A 21,881-nucleotide genomic window follows, 5' to 3' on the forward strand; every position below is an offset into this window, starting at 1 on the left:
TTTTGTCAAGCCACCCAAGCGACTGGATTGATGAAATTGTATTTAAATTGAAGGGGAAGTTCCTTACTTTCAGGCACATCATTTGGCCGATTTTCTTAAATATTACTTTTTCCTAAATAATGAGGGTGTTTTTTTCTCTTTTTTTTCTTCTTAGCAAAGGGGAGAAATCCACTAAAAACAGTAATGCTTTGTGAGTCATTTTCATTTTTTTTTTGCAAGTTTCGTTTATCATAGTTTTTTTTAGGTATTTATAGAGTTATTTTATGTTTTCTTTGTATTGTTTGGGACAATCATGGTTTTAACGAGGGAGCAAACGCGAATTTCTAGTTTCATCGAGGCTAATCAGGTCACAAAAAATTTAGAAGAGGATGTACAAAATTTAGGGAATTTAGAACGGGATACGGAAAATACTGGGGACAGGAGTATGGAGTCTGAATCTGAAAAGGGGGAAGCTGCCCCGATTACATTAAATGACCTCGCAAGAATGATGATGGATTTCAAGCTGGAAATGAGAGAATTACGGAGAGAATTTAGAGAAGGGATGGAGGAACAGGCACGTCGGTTCGAAAAGTCGCAATCTGAAATGGAAAGAAATCTGACCCGTAGGATAGATAATGTGGCAAAAGGTAGCGCAGGGACACGGAAAATTGTGGATCAGCTTGTCGTAAGAACCAGTACTTTAGAAGAAACTGTAGGAAATTTAAGCGAGGGATTGGCGGCTGTTTCCGGGTGCAAACCGGAGGTATGTAGGCAAAATGCGGCCGAAATAAGGCAGTCTGTGGCAGAGCTTCAGGAAAATGTAGCATAGGAAGTTCGACAAAATGTTGCGCAGCAGATTAATGGGGTTTTGCAGCGTCATGAAAGTCGGCTAAAAAATGATTTAAGGGAAGAAATAGAAGCATTAAACGTCCGCTTGAACGAAGTCCAGGGTTCGGGAGAGGCGAGCGAACAGTTACTCGCGGCATCCCCTGCGGCGAGCAGCGATAGTAGTACAACCCCAAGTAATGTGTACTTGCACAGGGACATGCGCTTGCCAAGTTTTTCTGGTTCGGAGAATGAAGTGAGAGCCAGCTCTTATCTCATGGAGCTGGAAACTTACATAAACCTGGTTCGAATCCCGGCTGAACAACAGGTAGGCGTGGCGAGCTTGTCATTGAAAGGGGCCGCACTCAGCTGGTTCAACGTTAACAGAAAGCAATGCAGAGATTTTGCCACCTTTAGGGAACTGTTTGCGTCGTATTTCATATCTGAAGAAAAATTATTGCGCCTGAAAGCTGAGATTTTCACGAACCGCTATGTTGCCGGGGGCGGTAAGACTTATTGTGAGTACTACATGGAACTCATCGAAAGGAATGCCATCCTTCCCGAACCCCTGAGTGAAAAGGCCTTGGTTCAAATGGGGATAAAGCAACTTCCCCCGTTTGTGCAGAGGAGTTTCCTTGGGTTGACCATCGACACCAGCAGTCAGTTACTCGGGTTACTGAAAGAACTTCAGGAAACAATGAACTACGGTGTTTCGAGTCAGTCATCCCCACGTCATCATCCGAGACCCATAAATTTTATGGATGCGAACCCAGGCCCAAGCAACTCCGAGAGGGGAGCTCGGTCACGGGGCAATTACGGCAACAGACGCAGGAGAGAGTTTGACAACCCTCCCAACCAACCTTCTCGGGGGAGGGAAGGTTTCCAGCGAGGAAGAAGGAGCCCGAACCGACAAGTAGGTTGGACGTTTGGCAACGATGGAGATGGAAGGGGTGGAGTGCCCGAGGGGAGGGATCACCCCCAAATTTCCCTAACATAAATGCCATGACGTTTGAAAGTCAGAGTGGGAGGGGGCCACCCCCTCCTGACAACGAAGCATGACAAGGGGAGAGCACGTTGAGCGGGGGCTTTGCGAGTCAGGTTGAGAGTTGTTTACGTCAATCCGAAGAAAGTGAGCCTCAGGATAGCCAAAGGGATGCCGACTCGTGCGAGACTGCTGTAAAGAATGTATGCTCGGTTTTAAAGGAATTTGTAGAGGAACCCCAGACCTCGAGAAAAGAGACCCCAAGGTCGTTGCCTGAAATTAATGTGATTATAGAAGGAAAGTATTATGATGCAGTCGTGGATACAGGGGCTACACATTCAAGCGTTAGCGAGAGTTTGTGGCTGGAGTTATTGAAAATTAACCCACGGTTGCCTTGCCTCACCGTAGGCGGATTGAAAGTTGTCTCGGCATTCGGGACGAAAGCTTCAAAAGTAATCACACAGGCGTATTTAAATATGAATTTTGGAGGGACTGGAATAGATGTAAACTGCTTAGTGATAAGAAATTTAGTAAAGCCAATTTTGTTGGGCACTGATTTCATGGAGGATAACCATGCAATCCTGAATTATGAGCAGCATGTTTTAAAATTAAGAACTGAGAAGGGGTACACGGAAATGGAATTTTCAACATTTAATGAGCCAGCGGCGTGTCAGGAGTTGCACAATTTCCAAATAGTTTACTCTTGTATGGAGCCTATTTGTCGTTGTGGGGACGAAGTTATGTCAACCATGGGTCCTGTGGGTCCGAATACAGGAAACGTGTGCGGGGCTGAAGGATGTAGCTGCCGGCACGAGAAGGAGCCTGCGTTTTTAGTAGAGGGAGATCAATTTTGTGAAGAAAATCACTCGGTGGTTAGGGAGAAAGGAGGACGAGAATCTTTGGAGAATGTAATGGAGGGAGATGTGCACAATGTGAATGTAATTTCAAATGAAGCTTTATACGAGAGGGACTCCGTGAATAAAGATCAGCCGCTAGATTCGTTTAGAAGGTTTGAGAGAGGGACCAAAGAACCACAGAGCCACACGATAGAAGAAACTAGGGTCTACCAACATCCAAATTTACGAGAGCGTAGAAAGGGCGCAAGGGTTGACTCCTGAACAAAGGAGAAAATTAAGAGAGCTGCTTTTCGAATATCGCGAGATATTTGATAACAAACCAGGGTTGGTCCGTGGATACGAGCATGAAATCGATGTAATAGACGATAAAGCTTTCACTCAGAAAGTGTATCCCATTCCTTACCAGTACCGGGAGGATGTAAGCAAACAAATTAAGCAATGGTTACAGTGGGGGATTATCAAAAGAGCAAAGGCACGATTCGTGAATCCACTTGTTTGCGTGAGAAAACCGGGAGGGAAATCAGTCAGAGTTTGTCTCGATTCCAGGGGTACCAACTTGAGAATACAGCCAGAATACGACTCTCCCCCTTCCATAGTAGAAGTGCTTCAGAGATTTGAAGGAAAGAAATATATTTCTTGTCTTGACCTATCGCAATTTTTTCTCCAAATCGGCCTTAAAGAAGAACACCAGCAATATGTGGGTTTTATGTACGAGGGCATTGTGTACACATTTCAGAGACTCTGCTTTTGGTTGAAGACAGCGTTAGCGAGCGCTATAAGGTGTTTGCGGCAAGTGTTGGATGATGAAACTTGTCATTTCATGGCAGCCTACTGTGACGATATTTCTCTTGCCGATGATGATTTTTCGGACCATTTGCAGCATTTGCAAGTCATTTTTTCCAAACTGAAAGAAGCAGGGTTAACGCTTAAATTAGAAAAGTGCCAGTTTGCGAGGCAGGAAGCTTCGTTGTTGGGATGCAAATTGTCGTCCGACGGGATAAGGAAGGACCCAGAGAAACTACAGACCGTCAATGATTTTCCCAGGCCAAAGAACGCAAAGCAACTGAAGTCGTTCTTAGCCCTTGCAGTTTTACAGGATTTTCCAGGTGAATCATTCAGAGCTCACGGTGCTCCTTCTCGAACTTCTTCGCAAGGGAGCGACGTACGTCTGGTTGCCTAAGCACCAGGAAGCATTCGAGAAGATAAAACGTGCGTATTTGCAGGATGTGATAATCCGTAGCCCTCTCCCTGGAAAGACGCTGTATCTGGAGACAGACGCTTCCGACAAAGCTGTCAGCAGTCTGCTGTACCAGTTAGAAGATGGAGGGGGTCCTCGGCTGATTGCATGCCACAGCCGCGTCCTCAGCGACTGCGAATCGAGGTACACAATAACGGAGAAGGAGTTATTAGCTATTATTTATGGCATACAGAAAAACGCCGTGTATTTACTGGGAAGAAAGTTCACTGTCAGAACGGATCACAAGGCGCTACAATTCTTATTCACATGCAGGTTAACAAACCCACGAATAGCGAGATGGATATTGTTCCTACAGTCGTTCGATTTTGATGTCCGGTACATCAAGGGTGAAGAAAACATGGCGGACTTCTTTTCGCGTTACCCTAGTGGCACAAGGAGCGCTACCATTCACGAAATAAAGGAGCCGCACGAGGTGATAGCGAACATACACTTCAAGCCATCGCCTGAATTGGTAGAATTCATGCGAGAGTTGCCAAATCGTCAACAAGAGGACCCTGAACTTGGGAGAATAAGAGATGAGATGTTGAAATCGGGAGATGGAAAAAGGGCGAGAAAGCTCGAAGATTATGCCTTGAAGGATAGAATATTGTGCAAAAGAGAGCGAGGAACCTTAATTATGAAGCACCTTAATTACGAAGTGAAGGGAGCGGTGCATCCCGTGATCGCCGACAAACCGGGAGCGGTGATCTCGGTGGACCTGTACGGGCCGCTGCCAAAGGCTAGGTACGGCTTGGAATATTGCCTCGTTATGTGCTGCTTGTTTAGCAAATACATCGCGATATACCCTCTGAGAAAGGCCACCACCAAGGCCGTTTTGGGAAAAGTGAACGAATTTTTGATAATGTGTCCCAACGTCAGAACTATTCTCACAGACAAGGGCAGTCAGTTCACCTCAAGACTGTGGAAAGAAGAGCTTCAGTCGAGAGACATCGAGGCACGCTTTATAAGCGCTAAGCATCCTCAGTCGAACCCCGTCGAGCGATGCATGAGAGAGATCTCACGCTTGTTTAGGCTGTGTATAGATGGGAGCCACAAGAAATGGCCGGAACACATCCCAGATATGGTAAAGTGTTTAAATCTGGCGGTTCATACCTCCACAGGTTTCGCTCCAGTGGAATTGTTTTTCAACAGGAAACCGGACGAGGAGATCAAGAAACTTTTTAAATTGCCCTCATTGAATGATGACCCACGCTATGAATGGAAGCTGCTGAGAGCAAAGGAAAACGTAGAAAGAGCGGCCAAGAACCGCAAGAAGCAATATGACAAGGCAAGGCTCACCTATTTCGAGGCAGGAGATATTGTTTTAAGAAAGTCATTTGCGTTCTCGGACGTGCAAAAGGGAATTTGCAAGAAATTTGTGCACCTTTACGTGGGCCCATTCCAAATAAAGAAACGGGTGGCACCAAATGCATATTTGTTGTGGGACTTTCAATGTAACAAAGAGGCTGGAGTGTATAATACATCGAACCTGCGACCTTATACATCGGCAAAGGGACAAGGACCACCTGCTGTTCCGAATACAAAGGGACCCTCGAGAGCGTGAACCCAAATGGTTGGGAAAGAAGAGGCTCTGGCCTGCAGAAAGGAGGGAGAAAAAGGTGGAAGCTAAACCCCTCCCCTTTTCCCTTGCACCCTGTCGGGCGAGGTTTACCAGGCAGGGGTATAAGAATTAATGGAGAAAAAAAAGCTGTAAATAATGGGAGTAAACATATTTTAGGAATGCAATTATATAATATTTTTTGGGGTCATTTTAAGAGTGATTATTGCTATTGTGAATGCTTTTAGTGGATCTGTTTACTTTTTTTTTGCGTAGCCGGGGGGACAGAAGGGGCATTACCCCGTTTTAGCCTTTATTTTAAGTTTAAGAAAATAGGTTCAGATAATTATGATACTATTTTCATACTCGTTATCCTAATTATCTGAGGGGGGAGATGTAGTGCCACCCTAAATTTATTATTTTTTTTATTTTTTATTATATAATTTTGGCTTTTAGTTTTTCTTTTATCAGTTAGTTTACTATTTTTTTTTTTTTCAAAGTCGCACCCAGTCCCTTGCTTGGCATGGCGAAAGGGAGAACCGGGCTCTTCAGGCAAGTTACACTGGCTAGGGTGTTCTTTTCTTTTTCTTAGTTTTTTCTTCCTTTTTGGGTATTTGTGTGTTTGTGTGTGTGTTAGAGCCACTGTACAAGGCTAAAACCGGCAACATTGGAAGAACACAGGGGAAGTTTGAGCGTCTTTGGGGGAAAGACGGGACACAAAGATATAGAGGTGAGAGAAGTGAGGAGCTGTATTTCGAAGTGTGGCTAAACTTTGCGTATGGCATCCAGCGATGCAAGGAGACACGTTACCAAAGTATTTTGAAGTGTGACTGTTGAGCAGCTGGCAGCACCGTGCAGCGGAAGGAGCGGTGTTTTGTTCCTGTGTAATTCGAGCTACTTCCCCGTGTTAATCACAACATGTCGCAAGAGCATCAGCCACCAAAGTAGGTGAAGTGCGATTTGTGACAGCTGACAGCACAGTGCAGCAAGAAGAGCTGTGTGTTAATTTTGTGTAAATGGAACTACTTCCGTGTGGTTACTGAACAATACATGAATAGGATCACACTATGTGACCGGAACATCAGTCAACCTGACCTGAAGCCGTGAACAATCCTCTTTTATCCCCCTTCAACAACGAACCACAGCCATCCCCTTCAATCTAAAGTAGGAGCTGTGTGTGTGAGGAAGTGCATCGCATAAGTGACAATAAAAGGTAAGGGATCCCAACAAACATTTACTTATGGCCATAAGATACATGAAGGTTATTTATTACTCGTGTTTGTATTTGTATGAGCTATGCCGGGTTAATCTACATATTTTCTTAAGATCAATAATAATCTTCAGAACAAATTTCATGTTATTTACATATTGCCCCACCACAACACATACACAAGTACTTAGCTGTCCAACCAAAAAGAAAACATCAACACAAAATCACTTCATTTCTAAATTGCATGTTTCAAGTGATTTATTCATTGTATGTATTTAAAGGATATCCTTGCTGTCCAACAAATAAAATAATCACTACTGCACATACAAAAACACATGTTGAAAATCACATGATGATAAAAAAAATCATTCATGACTGAACACAAATGACACTATTGTTTCCCTTGATGTGCGGGAACAGACTAATCTTATCGCTGCTACAGCTAGCAAGTTCAATGAGACTGGAAGTTGAGTAGACATTCGGGGGAAGAAAGGAATGCAGCTTGACAGGGAACGAAGTTTTCGAACTGAGATTATGTGCATGGGAAATCCCAATTTGCAGCGTCTTCCTGATGTGATCGAAGATAAAACGTTCTTCAGCTGCAAGTGGTAGGAAACTTTAGGCAAACGTTTCGTTACAAATCGACAATTTGCACGCACAACCTCGATTGCCGGTTTTTGCGTGTTTCCTACTTAATTTGATGATATTTCATGGTTATTTCGCGAAAAAGCATTCATTTCGTGGAAAAGCACACATTTCGCATTACTTCGCGAATAAAACTCATGCATATTTTATCATTGGGGGTGTAGTTACGTGCAGATTGTTCAAAATTGCATCGTTTTTTCACATTTTGCGATTTCGCGCATTGCGAAAATTCAATGTCCCTAACCATTGTGTTGTGTTATGCAAGAAAAATCGAATTAATTAAATAATAAGGGTTTCATATTATCTACACTTTGATGAACTATGTAAAAATTTGTAATACATTTTTTTTTGAACTTGCTAAAACATGGGTCCCTTAGTCCACCACAGACTCTATTTCCTTCATAGGGGAAACTCTTGCATCACGACAGACAATGTTTGCCTACTGGTTACGTTAACCATTTTGCAAAATATTGTGTGAATTGTATTATATTATAGTTGAAATACATGTTTTGACACCTGACAAACAAATAGGAATACCTTGATTGATCAATGACTTCTTGGATTACAGTGTCATCATTAATATTTTATATTAAGTTTCATAGAAAGAAATTGTTTTAATAGGGTGCAAATAATTTTATGGGGCGCCATGGCATTCTCTTTAACATTTTTTTTCATATAGATCGTTTGGCTCCCAGGGCTGACCCCCACCACCCCATAGCTATGGCTCTGAACTTTGACTATAATAATAGAAGATATTGAGAGCTAAGCGAGCAAGAAAATTTTACGAAATGTATTTTTATTTGTATAAAATTTGAAATCGAGAGGAGGGAAATTGCCCATTTCAAGTGCCTTTGGCCATCTCGAAGAAAAATGCAAGGAACTCGTAAAAAAAAATTCCATCATGAATATCCAATTGTCCAGCTATTCTTAGATTCTCCTAGTCTTGTTCTTTTACTTCAACGTTTGCTTCCCCTAGAATGGACTCCGTCCGGGAGGGTGGGGAGGACAATGCCCCCTGCCACCCTGTGGTTGCGGTACTGTTTATGAGTGTGTCTTCATCAATTTCACGTCATCATTCATTGTTGTGATTAGCTATAAGTGGCAGAAAAGCAACGCTAAGTAACAAAAATGAAATATCCACTCCCTCTCTATACCACGTGAATCACTATTACCAAAAAGGGAATTCCCCCCCACCAATCCTGATACGACATTATACTGAATTCCACACACCTTCATAAATCACAAAATCAATAAGTGTTTTTGTTACGTTGCTAGAGTAATTGTAAAGATTAGTGAAAATTACAGGTTTTTCTGTATTTTTCACATGGTGGGGGGGGGGGGCAAAGCAGGCTCTCAGGAGGGCAGTTGCCCCCTGCCCCCCTCTAGCTACGGACCTGCTTACACTTCCTTTGCTTCCTCTGAAAAGTTGAATAAAATTAAATATGTCATTATGTCAGGGAACCAACTAAATACAAAGAGAAAGCCAATTTTTACTAAAGCTATTTCTTTGCAAACTGACAATAACTTTAATTTAATAGGGTGCCAGTAATTTCACAGGGCACCACGACGTTAACGTTTTTTCTATTTTTATCTGTTTTGCTTGTTCGGCACCCCATTTGTACTTAGCACCCAGGCAAGCACCCCACGTGGACCCTCCCGCTTTTACAACTCTCTTTCTAATAGTATATAATTTATTTTACAAAGGTAAGAACTCTTGGAGCCACAAAAATGGTCATCAACTGTAGACGTGAATGAATCACTTAGGTTCTTCATGAAATACTTGCCATTTTATATCGAATAATCGGTCAGTAAATTTTATATTGGTACTTTATGAATAACGGTTGGAAGAAATTGTACCTACATATAGTGTCACTGATTTTCTACTCACCACTTTCGGTTTCTTTCTGTCTGGTTTTTCATTTTCTCTATCTTCTTCAGACAGTTTTGCAGTAAAGTTTCAGACATTGTTATACACTAAACAGAACGACAACACACCAACGGAGATGTTACACTGAGACTGACCTAAGGCCAAAGACATTTGACTGTTCATTTCTCTACCACTCCAAAATCATTCATCTCGCCAAGTTACAGAAAATAGTGTTGCTAGCCAGAGTAACAGAATTCACTACAAGGAGTCAAACCTGTATCTTTGAATTTTTTCCCTTACTTTTATCGTACATTTTTCACATGAAAGAATCGAAAGGAAAATGCAACAAAATGTAAATTTCATTGACTCAGGGGTTGAATAATTGAATTTACGAATCTGTAACGTATTTAAGAAATATATAAGGTATTCAAACGCTGAACTGTCAACACTGTGCGCGGAATGTGCTCCCTGGAAGGAGGAGAAGAGGTCAGTTTGACATTTTCCAGATGGCAGTGTCCCTTCCCTAGAGCTGACCGAAGCCTTGTCAAGGGAGCTAGCTAGTGTTTCCAGGAAATGGCCATGCTGCACATTCCACCCTCCTTCCTCGACACTTTGGTTTTAGTTGATCGAAAGCTTCTTCAGCTACAAATGATTCCTTTCTGTTAATATTGAAGTATTGTCATTCTATTGTTGATATAAACATCAATATTTACACCCCCCTGTAGGGGGGGGTGTTCCACTTTTCTGCTTGGGGGGGGTGTTCACCAAAATTTGGGAGGGTGTTGGGGTGTGGATAAATCAATGATCTCTCCACTTCTAACTAACGATCCGATATTCACTGACATAGCTGCATACTGCTGTGTAATACATTCCAGCCGCATTTCCTGTAGGGGATTTTCCGCTCAGGATAGAAGCTTTTGTCCTTTCATCGAAAGGTAAGAACAAAGGTTAAGGAATGAGTATAAAACATCCTGCAAGGTAAAACTCGCTCTCAGTTGGCATTAAGAATTCGTAAAGTAAGTGAGTGCAGGATTGTGGTAGGCACGAATAACCTAAGGTGCGAGACACCTCAGTAGGATGCACCTCGAACCAAGGACAATACATGGATTAACAACATCTCGGTTGGATCTAGGTAAGTGTGGAGAGAAATCAGCTATGTCATCCTCTTCTTTCTTCTCCCTGACAAATAAGGCAATTTAACATTACAAAATGAAACCTCTCGCATTGCATAATTAGTTACATCCCTTGTGACTCTAAGATTACCTAGTTATAAATTGAGTCACACTTCAATATAGACAGTTGCATGTCCAAAAAAAGGGGGGGGGGGGTTGGTTGGGGTCATAACAACCCCTTTGGCCCAGTAAAAAAGAATGTCAAAGGCAGGAAAAGATGGCAAAAAGATGACTGGCTACTAAAAAATGTATAGGTTAAACCCAAGAATACTAGAAGGAAAGGCTGGGGTCAGACACACCTCTTTTTGCAACTGGCATGGGTGTGACGTCATCAGCGGACAAAACCCAGATGAGCCTTTACCCCATACGGAAAGAAACGTGTTAACTGTTTGGAAAGGCTGATCTGCTTTGTTCTTTTCACTTCTATTTTCTTGTATTTGTAGATTGTTTGTAGTGAAGTGTTGCAGTTTATAAGGCCTTCAGAGTGAAGTGTTGTGATCTGCGATGAAAAAAAAAACAAGGGGAGTGATAATTATATATAACTGAACGAACCGAACGCATATCACGAGACTTGCTAGTGAATTGTGATACCAGTAGCCTCATTACACAATAACACACAATAACAGGCTACCATACACTTGACTTGGGTTACAATTATTAGAATAAAAAATGAATAAAGGTTTTCACGAGTATATATAGAGTTCAGTTTTGGTGGTGGGGGGGGGGGGGGGGCGCAAAAACAGAACATCTTAATGGGGTCCCTGGTATAGGAAAATAGCAAATTAGTATACCAATTTTATACCAAATCGCTCTTTTTTCCCCGCCAAAATTAATATTCGACCCTGCTGCATTACAGAAATCAATTGACCATGCAAGATCAGAGTTGCATATCCCCCCCTCCCTAATTTAATATCCAGTCCCCCACCAAAGTTTCCATGTCAATTCTAGGTTCACTGTTGGTATTGAAGAGTTGAATATCGACCTTCTTCATATAATTTAATTCTCAATCGCCACACCAACATTCACACAACAGTCTAAGCGCAATAGTGATACTCAAGACTTGAATATCTCCCAACCTAGTGCTCAATTCCTTACTAGAGTCGGGTCCCGGGTTCGATACTCGGCGGAGACACATAGTAGTTCGAATCACACTTTAAACTGTAAGTCCAGTTCCGATTAGCCTTTCTGTGGACTTAATAATGCAACAATTTAATCAATCAAACCTTACTAGAGTTGGAAATTTCCCATACCAAGTGCAATCCCCAACTAGAATTAACGTGGCAATTTAAGGTTTAATACTTAATAGCTGGACATTGTGCACCTCAAATAGTAGATAGTGTGGCCCAGAGACAATACTTGGGTCTGTCTCGTCTAGTGAAAATCCCATCTCTTCTCGTGTCTAGTTTCGTGAACAACACTAATAATACATAGTAACTGTTATAATTCCCCATGGAATACACAACTTGCTATTTATATAGCATTGATACTTAAATGACAACGTAGTCATTTAGTCTGTTCTCCATTGCTCTATTGTTTATTCAATCATATTTTCATCACAATCCCCCCCTAACACACAAAAGTTAAGTGGATGAAACCAGCTTCCACAAACCTGCCTGTGGGCACCTCTATTTCACAACCTACTGATTCATTTTTTGCAGATGTAAAGAAAGTGACCCCCCACTTTATTCAGAATGTCCTTAAAAGTTTTCATTCAAAATCGAAAGTTGTTTAAAGTGTTTGTGAACTTCCTCACATTCCTCCTAGTGTAGTTCAAAGATTTAGAAGACTCTGAACTGAAATCCTAATAAGCAACATCAGTGAAGATATAAATATTAATAGTCAAAGCAAAGTTACCAAGTTGAAGAAGTTAAAGTGAAAACAGCTCCTCCCTCATGTCTAAATGCGAGCAATAGAGAAGTTTTTGTTCTTTTTTACATTTTTTACATATACATAACTTTTGCTTTCAATCGTTATTTGTATAACAAACCGGATGACTAGGCATATTAACTTCAATTTTACGTGAAACCTCAGGTTTCACAGAGAAATGTGATGATCTAAAAACTACCGATGCAATACAAATGTTAATAGCTGTGTAATTCAATTCTGAAGACATACATTATCTCGGATCCTAAGTGAATCTGTATATTCAGTCCCAACTACCTTCTGGGCATAACGAGGGGTCCTTTTTGTTCATAATTACTGCTTTGATTCAGCTGCGAAACCGGAACGCAGAGCGATCTGTCCGCTGGAGATGTCACGCTTGACGTCAAGGACCACGTGATCAGGTATGGGCCCCAGCCTTCTCCTTCAAATAGTCTTGGGTTAAACCCCCTCCCCACCCTTTCGAAAGCCCTTGGTACGCCACTGTATATAAAGTTTGGTAGAGCTTTGCATTTAAGCCCACTTTATACACAGGAAGGCTAATCGTGCAGTTTAAAGGGAATCTGAACCACTTGTACCTCCACCTTGCATCAAACCTAGGACCCCTTGATTACAAGGAGGTGACGTTACCACTACGTTATCCATCAAAGAAAGAAAAACAACAACGGTTTCACAACTTGTCAAGACATGGACTGTTCCATTTGAAACAAAGAAAGGGAGGAGAAAGGGTGGTTTCACTTTCTGGTAGGGGAGGAAGTGTGATAATTTACATCGGCATTTCTTAACATATTAATTTTTTTTTTCTTGAAAATGGGATGAGGCCCCGAAGTTTTTTCATTTCCATGTGCTAGCCGAGAGCTGCACATCGACCAGAATCGCTTACTAGGCCCGCCTGGCTGGCGAGTGGGTGAGTAAAACTATACACCTGGGTTTTGACCTGTCAAGCATCGAAGGCCCATGGGTAACTGGAAGGCCTTGCAAGACGGAGCTCGCTATCTTCAGCAAACACTCATTCCGGTTTTACACAATCTCCAGATACATGAGTAACGCAGTCACCGTTGCCAACTTTTAGATTTTAGATTCTAAACATTCAAGCACTTAAAATGTTCATCACGTTTATCAATTTGAAATTGCAGACATTTATTCCTTGGTAGAAAACATTGAATCACTCACACCCAGTTGGGGGCGATTGGGTTCCAAAACTAGGGGGCCAAGGTGCAAAAGTGGAGGGGCAAGGACAGTTTAATTTCCCTTGGTACATAAGGTTAGCGTGGTGCAAAAGTGGCAAAAAGTGGGGGGCAACTTATCCCTCTTGGCCCTCGCCCCTAATCGCCGCCACTGCTGACACCTGTAAGGGAGTACGAACCAAGTTTCGCAAAAAGTGCCATCGCAAAAATTTTGGAACTTTGTGTGACTGGTGGTTGTTCTACATTAAACATTTTTTGGGGGGAGCTTCCCTATGGCGCAGTGGTAGCGTCCTCGCCTTGTAATCAAGGGGTCCCAGAGATTCGATACCCAGTGGAGGCACACGGTGCTTCGGATCTCACTTTAAGCTATAGGTCCAGTCCCGATTAGCATTATTGTGCATAAATTGACCAAATAAATTAAACAATCAAACAGATTTTCTCTCTGGTGTAAGTTTGCCAATTCAATATCCGAATTATTTGCTCAAGATATCCTTCCCTGAACACTAAAGCAAGATGGTCCATAAAATGGAACATGAAATCAGAATTTGCATCAGAATCAGGTTTTTGAATATTGTATCTCTTTCTACAAATCGTTGTTCGCCCATGTTGTTGCTAGTTATCTAGTTCTACAGACCGCATTGATAGTAATACGATGCAAAATATAATTGTTAGCTTGTATCTTTATACGGGTGCAAACAGCAGGCAATGCTATTTACACATTTCAACAAACAAAGGACGTAAAAATGAAACGGAGAGAAGATTTACGATTTCAAGACCAGAAGAGTGAAATAAAATGAACAAGACACACAAACTTATTTCAAGACCTTCGAGTTTAGTTGGTGTTTTAAGTCCACTTTATGCATTGTAAGGCTAATCGGGACTGGACCTACAGTTTAAAGTGGGATCCGAACCACTTGTGCCTCCACCGGGTATCGAACCTGGGACCCCTTGATTACAAGGCAATGACGCTACCACTGCGCCATGGGGGAGGCCCTTCAAGACCTTCGAAACAAATTTGGAAAATATGTGCTTGTTGGTTTGACATAATAATGAAACTAATTTGAGAAGTTACAAAATCTTAGGTACAGTGGTGTAGCAACATATCGCGAGGCCCTGGGCAAGATTAGAATGCAAGGCCCCATCCGTTTTTTAAGTTTGAAATATCAATGTGAAGTAGTAGTAATAGTACATTTTTTAAGATGTTCTTTAGGCAGTAAGACAACTGAAATATCCTCAAATATGTTAAACTTTTTTTAAAAAAAATCAGAAATACAAACTAAGAATCTTTAAATATAACCTATATATTATTTAATGAATCATTCTTTGTTTCCTCATTTCAAAGTTTTTAGGATGTAAATGTCACAAATCATGGATTAAGTAGAAAATTTCAAAGGACGCACATAAAATGTCAGTGCTTGATAAGAGCATATCCTGTCTAGGGACCCAAAATATATACCTACAAGCTCTTTGACACAATCGGTTTCAACATCAACAAATCTTAAAACGATAGTAATTTGCCCCATAAGTGTTAAATCTTTGGTGTAATCAATTGATACAGCTAATTTGACTATTTTTAATTAGCAATTTTGACTTTGTTGCACATTAATTGACCAGTTAATTTTGAATTTTAGGACTTAGATGATAATAATAATAATTGTGAATCTCATTTTGTTTTTACGCCTTAATGTTCTTGTATTGTTCGTTTGTTTGAGTTGGTGTTTTAAATACACTATATGCACAATAAGACTAATCGGGACTGAACCTACAGTTTAAAGTGGGATCTGAACCACTATGTACCTCCACCAGGTATCGAACCTGGAACCACTTGATTACAAGGTGACGACGCAACCACTGCGCCATCGGGGAGGTCTTAATGTTCTTGTAATATTAAATATATGACGCAGTGACGTAACAAAATCGTAAAGTAGGCGTTCGCAAGAAACAAATTTGGGTCCCTCAAGTAGAGTCAGATTCTTCCAGGAAATTTATGTAATTACAGTAGAACGTCGTTTATCCGCACGTCAATTATCGGGAACATCAGTTATCCGCACACTCAAAAAACAGGCACAGTACTGTAATTTAGGCACGTACTGTACGTATATTATTAGAGTTTTCTCATTTTCTCATGTCTTTTGTTTTCTTGTACTGTATATGTATGTAGTACTGTATGTATTAAATAAACCTGTACTGTACATGCTTTTCATTGTTAAAAACACATGTTTGATTATCCACAAAAATCATTATCCCCATAACCTTCGGTCCCAACTAATGCGGAAACGACATTCTACTGTACTTAGAATGGCTGGTTGTGGCTACACTATACAAATCGATGCTCTACCTGTGAATTTTCACATATTACAACATATCCTTCTCGGACATTTATGTATTCAAAAGAAGAAAATACAAATACTTACTTATCGATTCCCCCACCCTCATAACAGCTGGGTGGATAAAAAAATAATGATTTTTATTTATAATTTTTGATATCTTTTATTTAACAGCTGGGTGGATAAAAAAATAATGATTTTTATTTATAATTTTTGATATCTTTTATTTAAATCGATCTTTTTTTATTTTTTTAAAAACACGCTTAAAATTGTTTGCATGTTTTTTGGCACTGTACACACATACATATTTTTTTATATAGAATGACTTTTTCTGATAAAGGGCCCTGTAAAATATTTGAACAATTTGTTTAAAGCAAATAACAAATTACATGTAAATGTGCATTTCTCTGTTTCTGAAACTGAACATAACGAACCTAATATGAAAATGTTTGTCTGGTGTGTTAATGAAACTATTATAATTTCAGTAACTTTTCTTACAGTGAATAAAATATTCTGGATGCACTTTATAATTTTAACTTAAAACATTTTCTAGTCTTTGTAGCCGAATTTTAGTGTTTTTAATGATAGTTAGCCAAATATCAGCTACCATATTTACTTACAGTTTAATGAAAATGACACTATTTACGGTTTAACATGATTAGTATTTTGTATGTACATTATTCTATATAAAAATGTGCTATTTTTGCTTATACAAGTTATTGAATTTTAAATCAAGGGAAATTTAAGGTTTTTTTTTCAGATGACATGTATTACATTTACTTTCGTATGAGTTTCACCCCATCAGTACATATATTTTGTTTCTTTTATTTCCTTTCTTATGGCATAATAAACACCATTAAAAGATTACGAGATTAATGTACCGCGTGAGCACAAAAACACTCCCTGGTTTCAAGATGTCATAAAATTAATAGTTACTTGAATATTTTGATAAAATTGATATCCAAAGCTCAGTTACTGAAAATATTTTAATATCTTTCTTTTTGTGAATTCGGTAGCTAGAGGGCAGTAACATCAAAAATGGCGTTCATTCCGCAGCAAAGAAGCTGGTGCGTGTTAGAATTTGCCAAATCAAGCAGTGTTGTGAGAGTGCAGCGTGCATTTAAACGGAAGTTTAATGTTGATCCACCTACACACAAATCCATTCTGCAGTGGTATAAAACATTTGTTGAGAGATGATTCATTTGTGAAGAAAAGAACATTCTGGCCAACCCTCCATCTCTGAGGAAATTGTGGAGCGTGTGCGAGAAGCCTTTGTACGCAGTCCCAGAAAATCAACACGTCAAGCCAGCAGGCAGTTGCAGGTGTCACAATCTACCGTAAGCAAGATTTTACGGAAGCATTTGCGTTTTCACCCGTACCGGCTGCAATTGGTTCAAAAGTTATATCCACAAGACAAGGTAAAGCGACGTGAGTTTTGCGAGACTATCCACACTTTAATGGAGGACGATGAGACCTTTCTGACAAAGATCATTTTTAGTGATGAGGCGACCTTCCACTTGAGTGGAAAAGTGAACAGGCATAATGTTAAGATCTGGGGAAGCGAGCAATCTGTAAGCAGCTTTCTGAATAACAACCTCCCACACCGTTGGATAGGACGAGCTGGACCCAATGATCAAAATCTATGCAAGTGGCCCCCACGATCACCGGACATGCCAGTTTGTGACTTTTTCCTTTGGGGGTTCCTGAAGGACCAGGTCTATGTACCTCCACTACCCACAACCTTGAATCATCTTCAGGAACGTATCAGTACAGCTGTCAACTTCATCACACCGGATACGCTTGAGAAGGTGTGGTTGGAGCTGGATTATCGTCTCGATGTTTCCCGCGTAACAGGTGGCACGCACATTGAGCATTTGTAATTCCAATCAACACCACGAAAACTTTATGAGTTTTTACAACTACTGTGAACATTTCTGTAGAATACTACTTTTGGTATTAAAGTTATACCCTTTCAAAACCAGGGAGTGTTTTTGTGCTCACACTGTACTTTCACAAAAAGTGATTCTGATATCTACAAATTTCTTGTGTACATTATTCTGTAACTTTATTTTAATTGATTGCAATAAGTGATTTTTTAAAATAGAATTCCCCAATTTAAATCTTGATTTAAATCAACCTGAATTAAATCAAACCACCTTGCTAAACAGAAGGCTGGCTTCTGGGCAGCGAATGACACTTTTACTTCACAATGTCATTAGATCTTGCCCTTTCACGTTCAAAAGTGAGATTACTGAGTCCGCTAAATTTGCCCTGAATCATACCATTCTACACTACCTTCCAGAAGTTTTACCTAAGTTTCAATTTTGAGAAAGATACTTCTGTTTTCGTGGTTGTTACTTGAAGAGTAGGAAACAAATAGAAAGCGGTACAAGATACAGAGAACACTGGAAGCTAGTTTAGAGCTGTCAAGGAGAAGAAACTTTGCCAAAGCACTTAATTTGAGATTTAAGCACATTTCTGAAACATAGAACTTGATCAGGAAATTCGGAAGATAAATCATCTTCGTGCCCGTTACAGAGGGCATAGCTGCATCTGAAGTTGTAGGAAGGAAGGAAGAACTGCTAATATTATCCATGCCCTTCTACAGTTCAAAACAACAGAAGCATTTAAATGCCCCATACTTTGCTCCATGGCAGTTTGAGGTGCTCTATCATTAACACATTAAAATCGGGTAGACTATGCAAGGTCACGAGATAGAAGAAAAGCCAAGACACAGCACTTTTCATTCAAGAAAGGAATAAATTGATAAAAATGTCCAAGCAATTTTTGCATTAATGTTTCACATGAGAAATGAGAATTATTTGACTATTTCTGGCTTAGTGTTAGAGCTCCCGCCTGCCTCTGAGTTGACATATTCATTCAAATTATAACGTTAAATTAGAATATAAAGCCCGCTAAAAACAAAAGGTTTTAATTTTATTGTCCACAAAAATTAGCCTTTTCTATTTTTCTCACTTCCATTTATTATGTTTTTCGTAACAACCTCATGGGACGCGAGGCCCCTACATGCGCAAGGTCCAGGGTGGTCGCCCACTTTGCCCACCCCTTGCTACGCTAATGGTTATACAACCTCAAGGCACCTGTGCCTAGCAGAAATTCTAATATTTCCATGCGTAGTGAAATATAATGGCCGTTGGCAACACTGACAACATACTCAGTTTATTTCTTGACTGATGCTGTTTTGAGATAAGCCTAACTCTAAAGTTGAGTATTTCACAATTTTTTAGTATTTAAAGGGTTATAGCTGCTAACAGCATCAATATCCAAATAAAGTGCCATGTTAGTTAGCTTGTCCAAATAGTGAACTTCAATGCCCAGTAAATAAATCTTTGGGGTACTGTTGCTTAACCAAGATATTAGGGGCTGAAAACAGGCAAAAACTGCATTCTGGCACTTCTTTGTTGGCATCTCACAATGGAAAGCAGCAATGCCCCACCAAAACAAGTGAATGTTTATAAGCAAGGAGGGTTTATACTAACAGTAGATGAAAACAGAAGTTCGGCGTGTTGTTGCTTTCCAAAGATACAGCACTCCCAACTTACCTATCTTTCACTTTACATGAAAAATGGACAGTCTGACCTTGAAGACATTTTCTACAGGGGAGGGAAAATTTTTTCAAGGCCTCAAAATTGCACAGTATTCATTTTTGATGACCTACTTCAACATATAAAAAAATCAAGCCAATCAGAAAATACAATTATCCAATTATCACTTTTTTGTTCGAATTTCAAAATAATGGCTCTTAATAATAAGATAACAAACATTGAAACCTACACGGAACAATCAAAATATGGTAACAAAAATTCACCAACCTCCAATTCGGCTTGTAGCTCTGCATAATGTTCTGCTGCTCGAACAATTTCATCAGCTTTCAAATTTACGAGGTTTCCAACTACACCAGCAGTTAAACGACCCTGTGGGAACAAAGAGAAATGTCAGGGGAAGACGGTTTATATATTGAAACCGCATAATTTACATTCCAAAGATTAACTCTTCACATATTTAGCTTACTACATTTAACTTACATTTAGTGAACTGATTTGAAGAAGTTTACTTTGCACTGTCCACAAATAAAGGTGAAAATGGATAAAATTAAGTAAATAATATATTTACAACACCAGTGGCCATTGTTATATATATTAGGGTGGATCAAATGAAAATGGAACAGGGGCCACAGAATGAAATCAACAAGGTTTATTTCAAATATAATCTCCAAAGTTACACAAACACTTGTCCCATTGTTTCACCAATTGGTGAATACCCTGCTCGTAAAACTCCTTTGGCTGAGATCGGAACCAGTTGCGAACATTGTCCATGACTTAATTGTCCGAGTGGAAGCGCCGACTCTTCAATGCCTTTTTCAACGAACCAAAGATATGGAAGTCGCATGGCAATAGATTAGGGCTATACGGTGGGTGTTCCAACACTGTCCACCCAAACGTAACCAACGTGTTCTTTGTAACAGTGGACGTATATGACCGCACATTTTCATGCACCAAAACCACTCCAGAGGACAACAGGCTGGGCAGTTTGGACTTGATTGCTGCTGGGACGATACTGCTGACCGACCGCCTGCACATATCATGTGCTCACGTGCGACTATCTAGGGCGAGTCCGTTATGTAGTAGGGGTTTCCTTCCTTACCTCCCGCTCTATCTCCACACAGGTTTGTCGCCACGCACACATAAATATAACCCAATACATCCACTGTTTTCATTTGATCCACCCTCACATATAACCCATGACTTTACAGTCGATTTAACCTCTTCCGAGTTGTTGATCTGAAACTACGTACATAGGGCAAATGAGGCTCTACGGACCACACCATTTTGTCAATCGCCTAGGTTTTGAAGAATAATGTGTGTAGTCGTTCATTATCATGATGGATCTGCATGGAATGGATGTCTTTCTGTGGTGTCTTTATCCTGATGGCCTTCTCCAGCTTCTTTAACTAATGATGTGGGCCTCGCTGGATATTGTTTGACACCCACCCAAAAAATCAATGATAATAATGCCGTGTGTGTACCAATGCATCAGAAAGTTGACTGTTCTCATCAGTTAACAGATGACCACTCGACAGCTTATCTACTATTTCGGTTTCTTCTTGAAACTTCTTCACCATTTTGTAGGTTAGTCACGTGTTACTCACAAATCCAGAATATAAAAAAGGAAATTTAAAAATTGTACTTACCTATGTGAGTATAGTGCTCTTATTGTAGAAACTCTGAAACGTCGTTCTACAATAAGAGCACTATACTCACATACGTAAGTACAATTTTTAACTTTCCTTTTTTATAAACTTCTTCACGCAGCACCACACACTGGTAAATATGCAGTACAGCATCCCCATAAGCCTTCAATAGCCGAATATGGATGTCCATAGGTGAGCAACCCTCTTTCATGGAAATTCCACGACAGCTCGTTTTACCATAACATTCATGGTTCTAAGCACTCAATACAGAAAAAAGAAGAGCATACATTAGAAGGACATCTCTATAACATCCTACATAGACATTCAAAGTCATTTTAATTTACAGGAAAGTACAAACATGGAGAGATTATTTTTTGATTGCCCTGATACTTGAAACTCTTCCTTCTGGAGTGAGTCCTATAAAGTATGATCTATGATTGTAAGTCAACGTTGAGTGGTGGTGAGGAGATAGGTCAGACGTTACCTCGGTAGCTCAGTTGTCGAGTACTGGCATGTACTACCAACACCCAGGTTTGATTCCTGCTTGAACCAAATTTTCAGTAAGTTAAGAATATATAGGTCATGGTTTACGCATTCAACTTCATTTATTTATAAAAATAGACAAAGATTTCTTCTTTCTAGGTGGCATAAAGGTTTCATTTTCTTGTGAAAATATTATGGCTGAACCACTGGCAATACTCTGACCAATTATCACTGATAGTATATGATATTCGAAGATTGTAACAATTCGAACCAGTCCAGAATATTAATAAGTTTTAATACATAAGCCTTCCATTGGAACTACATGATAGCAATCTATCAGAGTTTTATTTAAAGATAGTCATAATTGCACATGAGATAATCATTTGATAATAAAATCCATTTCTTCCTGCAATGTTGTTATTAAGATAATGAAAATGATAACACCATTAAGCCTTGTCT

At 40.0% G+C, this 21,881-nt stretch overlaps 1 protein-coding gene across 2 annotated transcripts in view; it reads right to left on the reverse strand.

Annotated features, from left to right (window-relative positions):
* Nucleotides 1-21,881, reverse strand: part of fidipidine (coiled-coil domain-containing protein 93) — an 85,394-nt gene that overhangs the window by 16,172 nt on the left and 47,341 nt on the right. For both annotated transcript variants that reach the window (XM_083126368.1, XM_083126367.1), the window contains one exon: nucleotides 19,561-19,662. In XM_083126368.1, coding sequence (XP_082982494.1) covers nucleotides 19,561-19,662 — 102 coding nt within the window. The remainder of the gene's footprint in view (nucleotides 1-19,560; nucleotides 19,663-21,881) is intronic.

The sequence above is a fragment of the Lepisma saccharinum genome, chromosome 8 (assembly GCF_977018435.1).
Source record: "Lepisma saccharinum chromosome 8, izLepSacc3.1, whole genome shotgun sequence".
In the NCBI taxonomy this organism is placed as follows: Eukaryota; Metazoa; Arthropoda; class Insecta; order Zygentoma; family Lepismatidae; genus Lepisma; species Lepisma saccharinum.